Source organism: Aptenodytes forsteri, unplaced genomic scaffold, assembly GCF_000699145.1.
Source record: "Aptenodytes forsteri isolate BGI_AS27 unplaced genomic scaffold, ASM69914v1 Scaffold184, whole genome shotgun sequence".
NCBI classification, from domain to species: Eukaryota; Metazoa; Chordata; class Aves; order Sphenisciformes; family Spheniscidae; genus Aptenodytes; species Aptenodytes forsteri.
Genome location: NW_008796078.1, coordinates 2,620,745 through 2,641,738, shown reverse-complemented (window position 1 = coordinate 2,641,738; position 20,994 = coordinate 2,620,745). Strand labels below are relative to the sequence as shown.

The window sequence follows — 20,994 nt, the reverse complement described above, 5'->3', positions numbered from 1 at the left end:
GAAGGTTTCGATCGGATATTTTGAAAAATTTCTTCACTGAAAGGGTTGTCAAGCACTGGGCCAGGCTGCCCAGGGCAGTGGTGGAGTCCCCATCCCTGGAGGTATTTAAAAGACGTGTAGATGTGGTGCTTAGGGACATGGTTTAGTGATGGACTTGGCAGTGCTAGGTTAAAGGTTGGACTTGATGATCTTAAAGGTCTTTTCCAACCTAAATGGTTCTATGATTCTAATCCCAAGTACCTGTTGCACTTGGTGTTACTTATGTTAAATCAGATTGGGAATCCAGGTGGCTCATGACATGGCCATAAAATCAAATGTGCTGGCACAGAACATAAGGACTGAGTTATTAGCAATAAAAATATTGCTTTCTGGCCTATTTTTGTTGCTAATACCTCTGTCATTGTCTTACAATGAAACTATCAATGTTGTTGGGTTTTATCCTATATTTACTGTCATGTCTTTTTGTTTTTCCAGCATTCATACATTAATTTATATTAATAAATTTATACAAAATAGCCTGTTAGTCAAAGCAATCACATCTTTCATGAAAGTTATTACAGATCAATATTGCTAGATTATTCCATTATTTGCCACAGCAAATTTGTAATTATTATTGTCATCTTACTATGAAGAGATGAATCATCCAAAAAATCCTCCTGGGATTCTTTAATTTCTCCAGGTCTTGATTCACGAAATTCATTCCTAAGTGAGATTTTCCACCACCTGAAAATTACCTACAATTGTGGAAGAAGAAAAATAAAAAAGGAAGAAGAAATGACTATCAAGTACCATGAGATAAATACATTGCTAAGATTCAGGACTCTGGTTGTGTAAATATTACTGCATTCCCAAAACAAAGTTATCGTAAGATAACACGGTTACATTACCAGCAGCCATACAACATGCTTCAAAGGACAATAAACATCCCATAATGCACCTAGACAAGTGTGAAATGTTTTTACATACAAAGAAAATGTTCCCAACCCCTGCGTGCAAATTGTTCGTAGAAATTAAAACACGTTTAATGACATCTCAACTTGCAAAACTATAAACAGCCTTTTTTTGTTTTTCATTTAGTGGCAGAAACACAATTCATCAGGCATTAAATTATGTGGTTAAGTAGAAATACCCATTCAACTGCTCAGGCACTCAAAAGCGGCAGTATTAGAAGTTAAACTGTCATTTTAACACTTTGTTAAAATCAAAACTAGTAAGACAATTCAAAGCTCAGCACTTAGACTGTCTGAAAACTCTGGAAAAAGGGCTCCAGAAGTACACATTCAACTCACATTTTCAGAGTCAGAAAAAGAAAAGAAAGCCTGCATTACAAAGCATGCAACTGAGAGAAAAGATGAATATGAATAGTAAATTATGTAGCTATGAAATGATGGAGAACAAGTAGCCCTGGCTATCAGTAATTTTCCCCGAGTTCTCTTAAAACATTACATATGTGCTTGAACAGTGTGTCAGCTTTTAATATTGACTTTTGTTTTGTTGCTGTCACAGCTGGGTCTACAGGAGAGGGAAGTCGTAATCATGTCTCTTCCTACACACAAGTTGTTAGCAAAGATCACACTCCAAGCCAAAAATAGGATTCAGTTGATGCTGTAGGGAAGGGTAAAAAAAAAAATTTTGTAATCTTACTAATATTAATCTGTTTTATTTCCTTCCATTTCATTGAGAAAAGTGAGGATTTTACATTGTTATATGTACAGGTGGATTCCTGACACACTGAGTGATAAAACTCACAAATGAGAATATTAGTGAGGTGTACATTTATAAACACACACACGTATATAAAAAATACACTCCATAGAATCTTATTTTTTCCACTGGCATGTAGAAGAGGAATATTAAAAGCAAGCTTTGAGCTAACTGTCAATAAGCCACAGAAGACTACTCACATACACTGACTGAAGAACACGGAGTTAAATTTACTATTACAAATCTGAGATCTGACAACAGTGGTTTACATCTCTCAACATGAAATTTAACTTCAGATCTCTCCAGTATTTCAGTGTCAAAATGTAGATTTTAAAGTTGAGAAGAATTAAGTATTTGTAACTCCCAATGAGTTGCATTCACTGTCATCATTAATTTTCAAATTAAAGCTCAGATTCCAGACAATCTGCCAAGGCAGGCCCACACCAATCATTTCTGTATTTTTCAAGTCTTGCTTCTATCCTGTTGATCTCTCATATACAGTAACAGTAAATAAGTTTGAATAAAGACTTAACATCTACATTTGAATGTCAAATATAGCCAGCTAAAATTTATCATTTTGATGTTTATTTTAGTTGTATATCATTATGGGGGTATCGGAAATACTAAATCGTATTTCTGATAGCATACATACATAATAGCTTCAATTAACACTCAGACATATCCGCAGTACTCTGTAAAATTTTCCTTATTATGTGAATAAAAGAAAAAACATCCTACTCAGTTGCATAAATTCATCCTATTTTACAATGACACAATCTTTATTCCTTTGCAGTGAAACAGTTGCCTCTTTGAAGGGAAAAAACCCCATTCATCCAATCTGCATTCTAGAATTTAATATATGAAAGATAAATTACACCACTGAAACATCTTATAATAGCAGAGTTAATATTTCTGTAATGTACATGCACAGTATAGACCACTGCGTCGCTAAAATAACACCACTTAATATACTAGTGGTAATATGAGGATTCAATGCAAAAGAGATTATAAACCACTTGTCGTTCTGTTTCGCTGATGATCTTACTACCTGGGAAGGCTTTAGAACTAGTATGTTTGTAGCCCAACACGGGGATAATAGGACAGTGAATGCTGTACTATACTGTACTTCCAAAAGCTCTTTTTATCTCTAGCAATGTAGGCGGAATCAGCATGTAAGGCTACTTCCATCCTTATTTGTGGAAAACATGAGGTGAGCATAAGGTCAGAACAAAACTGATATGCAAATGGAGAAAGAAAAGACATCTTTCTACACGTTCCTCAGCTTGCGTACCCTTCAAAATGGTATGCAAGAATACAGTATATTAGAGGGAAAAAAATCATTGTTAAAGGAGAAAAGAAACCTGGTTAATATGCTTTCTCTCAGCCTTTTCATGTTACTGTTGGAAGTGACATTTCTTAAAAAAAACCAGCAAAACCCAACATTTCTTGGCACGGAAATGCCACGTGTAACTGAAAAAGAAAATAGCCACCTGCCCCCAAAACCACTTACCAAAAATTATTAACTATGACTGTTGCTTTTCAACTTTTGAACTTTAATACCTAACAACATTCTTCAGATTAATTTTCTGTATGACCTTATAGATTTAAGTACACACAAATTTAGGAGTCTAATTCTTAAAAAAGCAGAACTATGTTGTACAACAGATTACAATGTGTTGTGAACTGTTATAAAACATTAATAAAAATACTTTTCAGTCTGGGATATACAGTAATTAAAGTAATTAAAAATTAAGTGTATACAGATAGCAGATGCTCACCTAAATTCTGCACTGGTGTAAGCAAGACGAACTTTTCACAGTAAGTATTCCATATATTTTTTTGTTTAGTATTTTGTGGGTATGAGTGTATTTATCTGTAATATAAGTTTATGTATACACAGGTGTACAAGAACACTAGAATGTGCATATGTGTGTATAGACTCTTGAATAAGATTTTATCTTTATACAATCCAACCAACCCTCAAACGGAACACTAAGTCAATACTCTACAAACGAAATACCTCTGTCCTATTTTCAAAGCAATTACAGTAGATGTTTTAACAAAGTTATCAAAATTTACTTTCTTGTAGTATTGTTGTACAATTATAAATTCCAAAGCATTTTAATACTAACTGAAACATGCCAAAACTTAAAAAAAATCACAGAAATGCATATTTCAATAATCTCTCCTCCTCTTAATCGTTATACTAGGAAGCACACTGCAACACTGCAATCTGCCAGAATGGGAAGATCAGGCCAACACGCAGAGGCACAGGAAAAGTAAAATATTCAAGTAATTATATTAAATGCCACTGTGTATTTTCTAAACATTATTCTTTGATTTACAGTGGAACAAACTGTCAAGAGCACTATTCCATTTTAAAACTTCCTTATGTACAAATACCCAGGACAAACCACAGTTACCTTGGTAATTTGTTAGCTGTTAGCACATGGTTATTTCATAGGAAACTATTGCATAGATTTTGTAATACCTATACTTTTTGCATAGATTAAAAAGATGAAGAATGGAAAGTATTATAAGAGCATTGTGGTTACCATGGACACATTTCATTCTCGATGTTATTTGGAGGTGCAAGTGTTAAAGCAATTCACTACCACATTGCTTACTCCACTGGCATTTCTTCATGAAAAAAAGAGAGAAGAGGAAAGGACGAGCAGAATCAAATCTAAACAGCAGCAACCAGCCGAGGCTTCAGATAAAAAGTCATAGCAATTTTCTAAACAAATAAAACAACTAAAATATTTAAGTGAAAATTAGCAACAAATAAATTATTTAGGAAGTGTCTATTGTCAAAATTAATCTGGACTGTAGATTACCAGAAGCACAGTACTATTTACATTGTATGAAGAAAATAATAGTTGAAGTTTGTCATATGGTGAGCCATCTTTTAAGGATGCTGGGCTCAACCTTCCCTTAATTTAATCTATTTCAGAAGTTATAGAACCAGAGACAAGTCTCACATAACAGACTCATACTGTGTAATGAAAAACCTCTGGGGAAAGCTGAAGAAAGACGGTGTGAATTGTGAAGCCCTGTTATAAAGGCGCATATGAGAAACTGTTTCTTTCTCCAATATACATTTTTAGGACTTCAAACTTCTCCAGACTCAGCTTTCTGCTTTGCTTAAAACTAGTAACTCAAAATAGAATTTCTCACATTACAGGCTATTTGGAGATTAATTTTCCCTATTTTTCTCTTAAGTTGTTCTACTTCAATAGTTAAACATTCATTGGAGGCGGAAGGTGACCCCAGAATCTAGAAAACAGTGCTTGCTGAGATTTAGGAGATCTAGATTCAAGTATTTCCTCTGTCCCAGGTGAATGGCCTAAATCCCCAGTCTTTCTTTTTGGCCTTGGATTTGTCACTGCAGTCCAAGCTCTCATTCCCCTGTGCAGTGAAGGAGCCATTGTGTCTTCTACTGAAAAAAGCAGTCACATTCTCAGTTAGTCTTAGTGACTTTACCTCTGCTAAATCCCTTCTCCCAGACTGTTTTATCCCATATTCTATTACTTTTCCACAGATTTAAAAAAAAAAAAAAAAAAAAAAAAAAAAAAAAAAAAAAAAAAAAATCTCTGCTTTTGGCTGGGTTTTGTGGATTGGAGGATACTATAAAAATTTATGTTGCCTTACTATTTGATTTCAAAATTAGAATATTCAAATGCTTCTGTCCCTCATTTTATCTTGCAGAATATTTTTGCATTTTTGCTACTTTTTCAAAAAAATCTATTTTTTTTTAAAGCATTTCATTTTCATGCACCTCAGTACAGAAATCACCCATTTCACCCTCACATAAATCTTTACAAAATAAAAGTGGAATAAATATCAGCATTACTGAAACATCTTCAAGGAGATAACTATAAGATAGATTTTTCTAAAGCTATGATCTGTATACCTAAATATCTTTCAGTTAATTGATCGTTTGAAACCAGTATCAGCTAATCTGTTGCCTAAGAGTTTGTAAACCTAAGCGCAATTTCCAAGCCATGAAGTCAAATGCCTTCACTAGCTACATAATTTTTTTAAATTCTGAAATTAATTAGCACAGTGAAAACTACCAGCTTACCTGCTTCCTTCATCTTTCCAGTCCCTGTTAGTGTAGATGCAATTTTACTTATGAAAAAGCGCTCCTCCTGTCATAGCTTTTTCTACTCTTATGCTAACATAGCCACATCTAATTGAGAAGCTGATACTATAGGACTGTAAAGTTTTTCACGCAGTTGCAGCTACATCCACACTACAGCTTTGACTGCATAAATAATAACGGAAAATTTGAATAGGACAAGAGAAATCTTTAGGCTTAGACAGAGCTATGCTCATTTTACAAGTGAATGAAGCTTAGGCTTCTAGGTCACTTTAAAAAATGCAAAATAGGTACCTTAAAATTTTACTCACTTTTCACCAAGAAGAGGCAACCATGTATTAATATCTAAACTATGGAGCCAAGTAGCACCAACAATGCACAGGTATTTGCAAAAGAACTAAAATAAAATGTTAAATAACTTTATAAAGAGCTAGAGTGAGGCTATCCTTATGCACTGACACTGATGCAGCTAAAGCAAATGCTATTTTGATCCCTGTGGGATAAGCTGTTGAAGAATGGTAACACACATGGGCAACTGTTTCATGTAAGGCTACTAATGGCATATTGTGATTAACTTAAAAGCAAGAATGCAGATCTTGTGGAACTGAAGAATCTGTTAAGTCTCCTTTTTTCCTCCTGCCTCCAAAACCAGTTAGATTCTTGGCAACGAAAAGACATCCTTTGTTTAAATAAATATTCCCACTGTGCCTTCATACAGCATAACAAGCAACATACAGATATCTCACAAGATGTTGTGAAACAGTTAAAGAAATCGATAGTTACAGAGATAACATTTAACAAATATTACCAAATATTCATACCATAATCTTGGCGCAGTTACATAGCAACTTTTTTCCTAATAATTTCCTCACTGTCTCTACACAAAAGAAAATGGCAGTCACTCTCATGTTTAAGTTAGTTAATTATGGCTACACAAAAATCTTGCAAAAATTAAGCAGCTCTTTCATATCCATTGCTTGCAGTAAGGTTTTTTTTGTAGCAGGACCTAAGCCCTGCAATCAGAGAGGCATCTTTTGCTGGTTTTATGAAATCCCATCAGCATCTCAATCTGTGAACACTCTAGTTTCTCTTTTGTGGCCTATTACTTGATTTTTCAGAGCCTTGCTATCATGTTGTATGGAGCTTTTTGGCAAGTATGATCACCTGAGGACACTTACCTGAAAATCCAAACTTTTGCCCAACCATGCTTCTATAATATATATGGCTATAAGGTAAACGCTTAGCTGGCTATTTCAGTCCTTTGTAAATATAAGAATAGGGAGAAGAGCCAGCAAAGGATGGGTATGGATGGCCTACTGTACACCATCATTACCTCACAGTGTTTAGCTTGACCTAGAGTGTAAAAAGAAGAATTTGCAAGGAATTCACTGTCCATCAGGAAAAACAGTTATTTCCAGCTTCCTTATTCAATGTAAGAGCAAGATTCAAAACACAAAACCCAACCAAAACTCTTAATATATGTTCTTAAGTCTGCCTTATTTGGGAGATTTTGGGTTGCTCTAATAAACATCAGAACTGAAAAGCAGCCATAATCACTCATTGCTATTGAAGATGGATATCTTCCATCTTTACCTTCCAAGCAACAACAGAAAAACAGCTTAATTTTATAACTGGGCTTTAAGATCATAAACATGAATAGCTTAATAGAAGACAAAATGCTCCAAAACGAATACTGAAATATTTATCTAAAAACTTCAGATAAAGTGAAAAATACTGTTTGCACTAAACTATCAGCTCCACATCATACAAATTCACCAGTACTATCCTGAAAGTGATTAACGCTTATACCTGGTTAAATAATTTGTTCATTTACCAATGAAAAACAGAATAATAGAAGACTCCTTATAACACATTGTGGCTTTAGATCCATCTCCTTAACCTGATCATTCTGCTATTACAGAGTTTAAAAAATGAATTATGTTTTAGTGGACATACTGGTAAGTCTTGTAAGATGTTCAGAGAAAAAACAATACTGTATGAGACAGGTAGAAGGACACTATTAAGAAGAGTAAATCAATACAGCAATATTTAACTCTGCTTTTCCCAATGGATATTGCTGTGAAAATAGCTGTAACTGAAGGGGATACAGTTAAACAATAAGTTAAACAACCTAACCAGCAAGACCGCTCTCCCTTCTAATTACACTACATCAATAGAAAGACTTAATATGTTCACCAATTAAAGCAAGTCTCCAACTGTGCTAGGCTAGTGAGCAGGCAAGCTTTTATTGCTGCTATACAGTCACTTCTTAAATATTCTTTCACTTTCTGACTGGCTACTCAGGGACAATGTCCCACCTGTCTGCTGACTAATTAAGTATTGTTACTTGTATATATTTATGCCTCCTGCCATTTATAACAGGTTTCTATTAAAAAACAAAAAATCAGTATTCTAAAGTTTTAGCTAGTGATCAATAAACACAAGTGTACATAAATATGGATGTTAATATTTGCATAAGAAAAGTAGTTCTTGTAAGTTAGCAGCAATTTAAAGAGAAGACTGATTGGATTAAATGACCATCTTCAGGGTTCAACATTATTTCTTCTTCTTGATATACTGAAATTCAAATGTAATAAAACTCTTCAGTTTATTGAAGTACATAGAATGCATTTGAGTTAAAATTAGTACATTTATAATGCACTTAAAATTTAAGACCTACTTAAATTACTTTTAGAGTAAATCTCAAGGCAGTGAGGAATAGTCACATAATGCTGTTAAGGTACAACACACGTACAAACTGCAGACCTGCCTGTTTCTTTAGAAAGATCTAGAAAGTAATAATGCCTCTCTAGCCTTTATAGTTTGCACAACATTAACAAACCAACTGTGCTACTTCCATTGCAACTGTTTTCTTTAACAAACATCCAGACGTCTTAATTACAAACTCTACAAACTATTTCATAACGATTACAATTTATAGCACATTTCCTACGGTCTTGGAGAAAGATGGATTCAGGAAGGGTTATGTGATTTGAAGTTTTTACTTCCCTCTCTCTGTATGATTACAGAATAAACCAGAGTTGATTGTTATGATTTCTTTGACTTTTTTCTTTTTTTTTTTTTTAATTAAATAAAGCTTTTATTTTTCTGCTTGATTTTGAACATTTGCAATTAAAGCTGTTACTTTGCTATGATTGGCCAAAGGAGATTATTTTGAGAGTTGATTTGGTTAATATGCAAGAATGTGAACAGTGTTCACGAGCAAATGCAGGCTAGCAGAATGAACTACAGTGGTTCCAAGGGGGGGTGTGTGTGCGTGCGCATGCATGCGCGTTGGGAATAATACTTGTGTACCTCAAAATTACTGGCAGGTTTTGACCTGCTCCATTGGATAAGAAGGTAAAACAGACTATCAACAGGTTGCGGTTAATGAAGCTTTCATTTATTTAGGGTTCCCAGAATTCTTTGAAGGAAAACTTTCTAGGAGTAAGAACAAAAAAATGAACATCTGGATGCAACAGTGCAAGAGTTCACCAAACTGAAATTAAACTAAACCCATACACTGATGCCATTCCACATTTCAGGCATGCACAATATGAAATCAAATAGGTACTAGCTGCTGCCTGTTATGTCTGTGAAATTGGATGCTTTTCGCTCTTCTGGCAAATTGTTACCTTTTTTCCAAATTTAGAGTAGGGCTTACAACACCCGTGCTTCATTTGACAATTGCTACAAAATTCTGTGTTTGCATTTGCTATAGTACAGGAAGTTATACAAATTACTATTTTGCCTACACTGATAGGATCACATCTGTACAGGATAGTAGTTGCCTTCTCATGTGCACTCATAAGAACAGAAAAAAAAAAATCAGGTGTCTCTGGCATTTATTAGACATAGTCCATTTTTCAATCTTTCTATGGGATGTCCAGTTCAGATATACCAAAGAAATTCAAGTGCAAAACCTAATATGCTGTGCTAAAGAAACTGTTCTACAAGAAAAAAAAAGTTCTCTTAGACCATCAGGTTGAAATTTTGGACAATAGTGCGTACCTGAAAGTTTGTACAGATTCTTCTCAGGATCACAATAGTAATCATGCAAGCCCACATACTTCCCTCCCCTATGTCTGCTTTGGTTTTGGAGGAAAAAAAAAATTACTATTAATAGCAAGAAAAGATAAAACAATTTAGTTAGCAAACAAAAATAAAACAGGGACTGCAGTAGACTACAACTGTAAAGACAATGGCATATGGAAAGAAGATGACTTCCTGGTGTCAATGCAAACTGTTTCGTGAGTTGCTATTAACAAATATTTCAAGTGCATGGAGAACAAGAGAAAAGAAATGTCACAATTCCAAAATTTCATATGTAGCAACTACGAAGCTGTTCATTTTTCCCCCACTTCACTCATACTCAGAAACATCAACCCACTTCAGCTAAGGGATTAGCTCTGCGTGCGTGTGTGTGCATGACTACCAAAGGCTTCCACTTAAAGTATCTGAAAAACATATTAGTAAAACACAGAAGGAAGATGGAATAAAAAGGTTAGAAAAAAAAATTGTCTTTTCCTTTGGGGAATGCAGTAGTTACATTTGAGCAAGAAATCTGCTGCCTTGACATGGTCTCTTCCCTTCCTCTCAGTTACATACCTGGTTTATTCCTATATTAGTATCTTTCCTCATTAGTTTTCCCAGAGTTTGCAGGGGGGGAAAAAAAAATACAAACAACAAGGCAAGAAAACAAGCAAAAAAAAAAAAGCTGAAGATCTTTATCACAGACGCTTATAGCACAGGTGCTTTGGAGGCTAACTTCTACCTTTATACAGACTTGTGCACACAGATCAGAGGAAACAATACAAGAGCAGAAGAGTGAGAGACAATGCAGAAGGGAGGGGGGTATGTGCTGAGGGGAAAGCGGCACTATCAGAGGGAATAAAAAATGACTCTTGAGGATCAGAGTCTTCAATTATGAGCATGATACTTGCCATTTATTAACATGATTAAACAGGCAGACCTAGATAAGACCGCCACAAAGAGATTATTCCACTATTTAACAGAACAAAGGATGCTAGCTAAGTGCAAGACATAACATTGCTTTCTAGATGGGTAAGACACTGACAGGTTTCATTTGAAACCATTTCTTTCAGTTTCATCCTCCTTACTTCAGTTTCAAGGTCTCCTTGTTACAATTTCAGGTCTAGTCTATGCTTTAAATGTCGTCTTTTTTTTTTTTTTTTCTTTCTTCACTGGAGGAAAAAACCAAACAACAGAACAGTCAGACTCCCTGCTATGTGTATAAAAGTCCCAAAGCACAGCAGTGTTACAATGGAAAGTCCTTTTCTAGGGAATCTGCATCTTCTTTAGCAGGGTATGTACATGTATCCCGCAATCCTTTTTATTACAGATGAAGTCTTAGTTCAATCATACCACTGCTCTCTTCTTGGATACTTCTTATCATCCTGATTTGTATATATCTGCAACCAGTCTAATCTAATACCTGCTGCAAACTGTTTTCCTATGTTCTTATGTGGTCAGCTCGCTTTCAGCCCTGACAACTCTTACTCTAAATTTTGAGAAACATCTATTGCGCCGGCCTCTAAAATCTCATCACACTTTTTAAGAACAGACTAATACTCTCAATGTGTTTTTCAAAGTTCCCTTGCTGTCTATTTACAGCTTTAATTCCACCTGATCAAATGACAGCAACACTAAAGAATCCATCACATTGTGCAGGCATTCTGATATACTTGATTCCTACCCGTGTCTCCAGTTTTCAGAAAAAGCTGTGGTGACAAGTATGCCCTTTTTCTCTATCAATTATCAACTCAGTACTACAGATAGCATGCTCTCTGAAAAGTTTTTTTTTTCTTTCTGTTTCTTCAAACACTAGTTTTGTCCAGTCCAATTTTAATTACTTGTTTTACATTAAACTTAACATGTTACCTGTAGTTTTCAGTCTCATTGTAAACTGCATAGGAAGGATTCGGCTCTAGCACCAACTTAGTGAATGCTGAAATCTATCCTTTCATTATCAGCTGTCATGATAATTTGATATGCATGTATATTAAAAACGTACATTGCATTTTTTTGTCACAAGTGTCTGCTTGCTCTTTTGATGCTTTCCTGTATATTAAAAACGTACATTGCATTTTTTGTCACAAGTATCTGCTTGCTCTTTTGATGCTTTCCAACCACACAGCTTCTCTTGCCTGCATTCCCAATCTGTTCTCATTCCTTTCCACTCTATCGTTCACTATCATGCTATTATGTTATTTAGAACTCTAGCTTCAGACACTCTCCTAGGCTTCTGCTTCTACAATATAATTTTGCCTTTTTTGATGAATGATTTTGATCATTTTACTGTGCACTAGCATTCTTTCTTCTAGTTACTACACTTCTCCAGATAATTTGTCTAATTCAGGTTTCATCCAACAAATGACATTTACACTGGTTGCACCCAGTGCACAATTTTAATCTAATTTAGTGAAGTCCATCCAAAAGCTGCAGGCACTTTTACTTTGGTTTAATTTAGGCTTATTTCAGTTTAACACAAATTGATTTAGTTTATACCAAATCAAAATCAAGTAAATCTTTACAATAAGCAACCATACAGCAGTTTACACCAGCTTTAGCAAGTTTGTTGAAAAACAAATTTTAAATTACACTGGTGCATCTTTAGATAAGACCTTTCACAGCCTGGCACACCTTGAGATAAAAATCCTGATCTTTTTCTTGCTTTGCCTTCTACTCTTCTTTCCTTCTTCCTTCCCTTGAACACATTACTGAGTGCATTTAATTGATTTTTGATAAAGGAACAAAGTATAAATCTATGGTACACCTAGTCAAGTAAATGTATCTGATGGTTCTTCGTGACGAATGCTGCTGTGTAAGTGGAAAATGAAATAAGGAAAATTGGTCTTGTTTAATAAAGGCAACAAAAAAGAAGAAATAATTATTTTCCTAACTTGAAGCAGGAAGAAGGGAAACAAGACAATAGACAGGAACACAAACTTACCTTTGGTAACACAAAAATAGAATTACTCCTGAGGTTTCCCAAGACAGAGAGCAACAGGGATAAAGGCTGTACTACCTAAAGTAAGGCAAGTGAAGAATATAACTCAATCTGTCTTGGGAAGCACAAGCATTGACAATAATGAACATGTAAACAACAGACAATCAGGTAGAGTAGGAAACATTTACTTAATTAAGCAGAAGACAGTGGTGATTGCTTACCTTGAGAAACTATTACACCCTCATGACCTGAAAATCATTCTTGGCAGGTAGAACTAGATTGAGCATGATACCTTTGAAGAAAGCCACAAATATTAAAGCCATGCATAAAACTTAAAATAAAATGGGAGCTTAAACATTGCAATTCAGTGTGATACTGCTGTCTGTATAGTAAAGACTAGTTACAAGTGGACAAAAACCAGCCTAGACAAAAGAAAAAATTCATCTCTAGGCTACCAGTGATACAGAAAACCAGATTAATAGCAAATAATAGTAACAGAGAATTAACTAAAATTACTGTATTATCTTTAACATGCCTTAATTGAAATTGATATGACAATATTCCAATGCATCTTCAAATAAGAGCTCAACCACTATTGAAAAAGGAATTTTATAAGCCCACATGACAGTACTAAATTATCGTAGGCTCACAAACAACTGAGCTTCACAAGTAATAACTACTTAAGGAATCAGTATCAGTTATATCTCTAATGTCAAATTCATAAATGAATGTTTCACAGGGTTAAGCATTTAGTAATGTTCAGAGAAAAAAACCCAAAACAACAACCCAAAAACCAAGAGAATTGAGTCTTTTGGGAAGGAAAAAGCCACCACTTATATTGCTGTATGTGATGCCTTCTGCAGAGAAACCTTGATCCACCAATAAGGAAAGCCCTGAAATGCCAACGTTGCTACTGCAACACATCACAAATTGCATTTCAGCTGTTAAAAGTCCAAGTTTTCCTATGTCAGTTGGATTTTTGTGCTGGATTACGTCTTCAATATTGCAGCATGACCAGAGAATTCCCAAGTCTTCCCCAAAACCTTATGGATAAGATCTAGCAACTCCATACATCCAGAGGTGGTGCATTATGGAAGAAGCGAGAGATACTATCAGACATCCAAACTATAGCACAACATCACAACATCGTTAAACCAACGTATTTTAGCTTTGGACAGAAATACCCAACAACAATATTCATGTTTTTTCAATACAGCATTATTTCCCCAGAGAAACTTGCCATTTTCCAAGCAGCTCTACTGTTTACTTAGATATCTGAATTAGAGACAGCAAAAAAGCAAAGGAGATTTCCCTATGTATTTTAGGCTTAACAAACATTCTCCTGATAATTATTGCTTAATACTGTGTGATACCATTACCATGAAAGTGTTCAGTTATTTCAGAAATACACTTTTTCAGCAAACCAGAGCATTTCCTGAGCTGGAACAAAATGGCTTCCTTCTCCTGAAGTCATCAAACTATGCTTGAAATTATTTTAATTTAAGAAAACAACAACAAAAAGTTGCTAGTTTTATGCAATTAAAGTCCTCTATGCAAATAGCTCATAACAAAACTATTGTCTTTTTAAACTCCCTTTAGAGCGCTCTTTTGGTTTGTTAAGAACTCAAATTCTCCGTTTGAAATGTCAAAGAAGAGACTTGAATAGAATTGGTCCAGCTAGGCAATCACTGCTATGGCATCCTTCAGGTTTCAAATGCAAATAAAATAGCATGACTTTGAAAAAGGTTCATCTCCCACAGATCTTTACTTAAAATGAGATTTATCTTGCAAAAAATTGTTTCGTATAACATGAAATTAATTTCAGCCCCTTTAATACTAAAAATACATCTGTGAATCCCCCCCCCCCCCCAATCCATCTGGCTTAAGCACTTCAAACAGCATCTTCTGTCAATCAAATAGGTTATATATCAAGTGTCATCATTAAGACTTAAAAACAAGCCCAGGATACGAAGGCAACACTTAGTTAACTTTATAGTACCATTTTTCAAAATGGAGGAACTTGGATTTGCAGGTTTCAATAGAGCCTGAAGGTACTCACAACTGAAAAACAACCAGCCCACAACTAGTAAAAAAATCACTTACTACTGTCTCCTAAAATTGAAGTTTTATTGACAATGCAAGATTTAAGTGCTGTAGGTTCAGAATTTTTACTTACAACTAAAAAAAGCCAGAAAACAACTTTATTTTTAAAATGAAAACAATTAATTACAGGATCTTTTAAGAAAATATTGTAGTTCTTGGTACCCAAAATAATCTGCTGTGCTCAGAATATATTGATTTAATCAGAAACTGATTGAAGATGTAGAAGTGAACACTGAACAATAGGAGCAATGATGGATAAAGAACAGTCATCAGAACTGTTTGCCTAGTTACTTACACTATTTGCTCATCTAAATGTCCTGTATATATTTGTTAGAGAATCTAGTTGCTGATCGCTGACCAAACATACAATTCTGCAGTTATATATTTGATAAAATTCAGTTATCCTGACTGTTATATGAGTAGATCATATATGGAATATTGCACAGAACGACATTAGTTTTGCATACATATGATGCCTGCCTTTTATGGGTAAGTAGCTAAACATTTCACTAACATGACAAAATCCTCTGATTAGTGCAGCATTCATTAAATGGTGACAGATGCTAGTATTAATTACACGTTGAGTGGATCATTTTCCCCATTACGTTTCTTTTGTTACCAGCCTCATCTTTCTGGTTATCAGCCTGTCCTATAAGCAGATTAAGCACCAGCCTTTTTTTTGGGGGGTGTGGGTGGGTGTGTCTATATTCCTTGTTTGACCAAAATGAGCGACCGACCTTTTCGACACTACCCCACCATATGGATTCCTTTCTTGTACTTTTCAAAACCTGTCCTTATCATCTGCTAGACAATTGATAAGAAATTTTATTTTGAAAGGTTATTTGTGTGGCTATCTCAAGTCATCTTATGTTTAATGTTGGAAGTCATACAATTTATTACTTGCTTCATACAAACACATATTGTCTATTGTTGTTTGTGACAAACCTTGCCAAATTATAACTGGCATATCAAATATTAATTTGGCATTTCAAGAGTGATTGAAAAACATGTACAGTGAAAGGTAGATGGAAAGGCATATGTTAAACAAGTTGTCATCCTTGATGTCAGTTTTGAGACAAAAAAGATTCCCATTCTATGTAATATTACATGCACTCACATGAAACAAAAACTATGCACTGTTCCCATGAATTCTAGCAGGATTCCTAGTACACATTTTATGGCCAAGCATGTTTTTCTATTTAGTATGTTTATCCTGACAAGTACACCAACTTCTCCTCCATAACAACTCAAAGCAATCCGGGGGGGGGGGAGAGAGAAAAGAAATTGAAAAGTACAAATGGCAAAGTCATTGATTTAGAAATAATTTCTGCCATAAACCAGAAGGTTATAAATTGAAAGTTTACAGAGGAGAAAGGCATTGGAATAATAACGATCAAAGGATGATCAAGAGTCACTAATGTGATTTTGGTAGAGAAAGTTAAATACAATCCTAAAATTTAAATCACATAGAATTTTCCAGAAGACACAAGGAAGTAACAATGCCTTTGCACATGGCACTCGTAAGACTTATTATTATTAAGAACAAAAGTTCTAATGGGAAGAAATGCAGCAAAAAGACAGTAAAGTGACCAGGAAGTAGAAAGTCTGTTTCACAAGCGGAGACTGAAAAAACAAAACAAACCCTATCAAAAGGGCATATTTATTAAATATAGATAACATTTTATAGATATATACACATACACACACATGTATACACACATATATAACATTGTTACCTACACAAAAGGGCAGTATTCAAGCTAAAAGATAACCACACACAAAATAAGCTGTAAATTAGTCTGTATAACTGCATTTCTAACCATCAGAGAAGTGGTGATCTGGAGCAGTTGTTCTGTGTGAAGTAGCAAGGCAAAAAAAGCCTCACTACCTTTGAAACCCATCAAGTCCCATTTATGCTATGAAGATCTATTACGTGGCTGGATGAAACAGCAGGGACTAGGACTTGATGACCTGAAGTCATCTCTTTCAGTCTTGTATTTCTGCAGTGGGACTGGTAGATGCCCACACGGGAAATATGTGGGATATTTTCCCTGCATTTGTAAAGTTATGATTGCAGCCTTAAAATAGCTACTTGAAAAAAAATTCTTTTCACTGATGGTTCAAAAAATCTCTCCTTCTACACAATCCAACTGGTTGAACTGTATTCCATGAATACTCACTTATGTATCTGTACCTCTATACAGTCTACTTTTAGAAGAGCTATTTGCAATGAGTTACAAGGCTCTCCTCCTTATTCTTCCTCCTTGAAGTAGCTTATGCAGAAACTAGTTGGTAATCTTCCCTTCCTAACTTCTCAATGGAAGTGCATGCTCACTACTGGGTAGTCAATACCTTTGTTTATAAAGTCCTGATTAATGGCTCTAATTTTCAAATGTAATTGAAATTGAATTAGTATCTGGGATGGAAGCTGTCCCTTGCTGCAAAACGAAAGTTACCATCAGGGTCTCCTTGTCACATTTTGGACACAAATACATCCGCACAGACAAGTAGGTGTATTTCTAGCTATTTTTTTTTTTCAACTACTGTTGCATTTGATTGGTTAGAAGAGTTCAAAGTAGCCTCTACTTTTGTCTGCTTCCACTATCTTGTTTGCCTGCAGCAGGCCTTGCTTTCCTTTTTCCAGGTGTCCTAGTTTCTCTAGATTTGAGTTAAACACAAACAAGCATGCTGAAGTACACCTTGCTATTATTACAGTTGACAATATTGAAAGTAATAAATAAATGTTTTCAAATTTATTTTTGCAGTAATAAAATAATTCACATGCTTACAGCTGAGGATGTGTGCCCCTGTGGTATCACACCCTAGGTACTCTTTTTGTCTGTCTGGTCCTCTTTATTTGACTATTGTCCTATACTTAGCTTCAGCAAACTTCTTGGTGTATGCTTAACTCTGCTCTCAGAGACGTCCTTTCTTTTAATTTACAGCAATTCCAGTTAATTTATTTTTAGTTATACAATATACAACAGTTTGGGCCTACTGTACTGATCTTGAGGCAGTAGCAGACTTCAAAAATGCCTTCGGGAGAACATCCCTAACATATCAGGTTGCATGATGGAAGAAAGATGTCAATTCCCTAGAATGAGGGAGAAAGCTAAACAAAGGCACAGACATTTCACATGGCTTGTTTGAACACAAAGCCTGCTGCCGTGGACTTGCTTTTCCTCCCAGATATGGCCTCCTTGTCCGACTAAATTTTTTGCCCTACCACATTCTTAAGACCTTCTGTATTTGTACAGGATTTCTGGTTCTATGACAGTTTGACTCGATAGTTAGCTGATACCTGGAAATCCTGGCCATGACCACACACACTCTGGAGCTGTATAAGACGTGCTCAGTAAATTAATAACTTCATCCTGAAGGAGTTGAATTTACTGCTCATGTAAAGCCCAAGTAGACCATCCAAAGTACAGCAACACTCACAGAAATATGGGAGCCTTCATACAAATCCACCATGCAGCCACAAGCTCCATTTTTGTTTTTAAAGAAAAACAATGGACTGTTTTGAAACCACTGACTTCAAAGAATGGGACTATTCAAAGTAGCAAATTTCAGCATTCATGTAACTATGTGCAGGGTTGGAAGCTTAGACTGCAAGGTCTCTCAGGCAATGACTATTTATTAGGAGACTGCAAAATAGCATACTGGGAGTGTGAACTAACAACTAGGCCTCCTAGATGCTAACACAGTATGGCTAAATATATTTTACATGGTACGTAACCTGGCACATCAGTGATGCATATACCTTCAATTACTATTTTTCACACAGATCTCTTCTCAGGAGACTCCACAGCCTGCAGAAACTAGCTAGCATCCAGAAGTTTCATGTGTATAGCAGTTAAAACTGCAGAGATTACTTATGTGAAGTTAGTTGTTTTCAGCAACAGTGAATTCATATGTGATTGAATTAGGAAGTTTTGCTGGAATCAGATACGCCAGCTTCAGAGGATATAGTGATATATTCAAATACATATGTTCACTGCATCATACCATACTCAAATGATCTTACTGTCATAAAATCAAAATGAAGTTTTTCAAATAATCCAAACCAGTTCTTTTTCAATGACACTAACTTCCTGGTAATGCTTCTGTACAAAAAACATTTACAGAATAATTTTAACTTACTTCCACTGACAGTTACAAAGCTTTTGCACAGTTTACGTTAACTGACTTCGGTTTGTTTTAAGGATATATTTGGGCAGCTGAAAACAAAACCAAAAATAGATATCTGAAGTGTTTGACAGGAAACCGATATGAGAACCAAAAAACTGAAGATAATAATAATAAGGAACATCTTATTTTTATTATCTGAGTGCAAAAATGAATGGTAAAAAACCCATAACACTCGATTACATATTCCATGAACAAGCTCAGCACTGATACGATTCCCATGAGGTCAATGGCACAGGCCCATTACAAGACTTCAGCTACAGAAAAGCACGTGTTTCCCAGCTATTGTGCAGCACTGTAATTACTCTCAATTTTGGTGGAACTCAAAGCTCCCTAAGGTTGCCTTGTTAGTTCTGCCTTAAAAAATTTTTCTGAGGAGAACGAAACCAAAACCCCTTCTGAAACTGCTAAAGGCACTGGTGATTTAAAAAGAAAATCTTGGCACCAGAGAGACCAAAAGAAGGAGCATATAATATACAGAACACAGATCATTTGGAATTGCAGCTGAACTTCAGTCTGTCACCTCCCCCTCCCTCTAATTTCTCAATTACAAACCTGACAATTCCCTCATCCCTGGAGGAAAATATGTTCACTATTTTGGTTTACTTTGGGAAAACAAAACAAAAACTTCCTCCTAGTTTCAAAATACGCTGTTTTTTTGTTCCAGTGAGACATTTTAAAAACTTTCTCAGAAAAATTTTTGAAACTTCACAACTTCTAAATCAGTATGTCCAGCCTGAGACAAGCATCTATGTTCATCTCTTATACATACAAAGTCAACCCAGTCAAAAATAGGTCAAAATGAAACAAAAATTATAGAAGACTTGCATTTTTATTTCATAACCTTACAAACTCATAATCAGATTTGTGAAATCTCATTCATTTACTGTCAAATATTCCTCATCGATGATTACTATTAGATTGTTCTGAAAAATGCTCATCTAGAACATTTTGCAGCATTTTTCAGAAAAAGTTCAAAAAAGTATCTTCCAGGATATTTATCATTGCTTATTTCCCTGATTGGAAAACCAGTTACATACACAGCCATAAGGCAGGACACCTAAACATCTTCAGGTACCACATGGAAAATATACACAGTCTTCCCATTCCCAGATGGGCAGTTTAATTTTATTTTCCTGGAATGAGATGTTAGGCTATTGTTTCCCCCCACCTTAAGTCTAGTTACTGTGAGACTGCGGCTAAACTTGTCTTTCGTTAGTAGGAATACTGTGATGTTACTTAAGGATCTGTTATTTATTTACTTTAAATGTTAGTATCTCATTTATTTGTGAGGCATTGCTGAGAGTAGACTTAAGTTTGCTTTAAGGTTACAAAATCACCGATGTGTGTACTTTTTCTCAAGGCTACTAACTCGCCGTTTCGAAGGATCTTTTTTCCCCTCCCTTCCTCTGGTCCTCACCCAGAGCTCCTTCCCACAGGCTTGGGATACTCTAAGTAGAATGAATCTCCCACATGCAGAGGCTCCTCGTCCAGGCACACTTTCACCTGTGCTAGGAAATAACCCTTTTTGGTAGCAAACCCTTACCTGCTCCCCAGCTACTTGCCGACACCGCATCCCAAGGCTGCGGCAAGGCGTTCCCAGCCCTCAGGAGGCCAAACCAGCAGCACTTAACTGGTAGCGCCTCCCGGGTCGCTGCCTAGCGGCGTTAATAGGCGACCCCCGCCCTTCCCCTGCGAGCCCCTCCGTTCCTCACCAGCCCTTCCCTAAGGACGGGCCCTCACTAAAGCCGCTGCCGCCTCAGGAGCCGGGGGCAGGCCCCAGCTGCCTTCCTTGCCGGGCGGAGGAAGAAGCGGCGACCATGAGGTGAGGGGAAAAGACCTGCGGGGCGGGGCAGACGCCGCTCCCCGCCCGCGGGCAGCCCGGCACCCACCTCCCGCCGGGTGACGAGCAGCTGGCAGAAGTCCT

At 36.0% G+C, this 20,994-nt stretch overlaps 1 protein-coding gene across 1 annotated transcript in view; it reads right to left on the bottom strand.

The window, feature by feature from the left end:
• Positions 1-20,643, bottom strand: part of FBXO36 (F-box protein 36) — a 31,738-nt gene extending 11,095 nt beyond the window's left edge. Inside the window, exons 1-2 of the mRNA XM_009286722.2 lie at positions 20,614-20,643; positions 626-734 (exon numbers count right to left, since the gene is read on the bottom strand). Of these exons, the coding sequence (XP_009284997.1) occupies positions 626-734; positions 20,614-20,643 (139 nt within the window). The remainder of the gene's footprint in view (positions 1-625; positions 735-20,613) is intronic.
• Between the last annotated feature and the right edge of the window lie 351 nt (positions 20,644-20,994).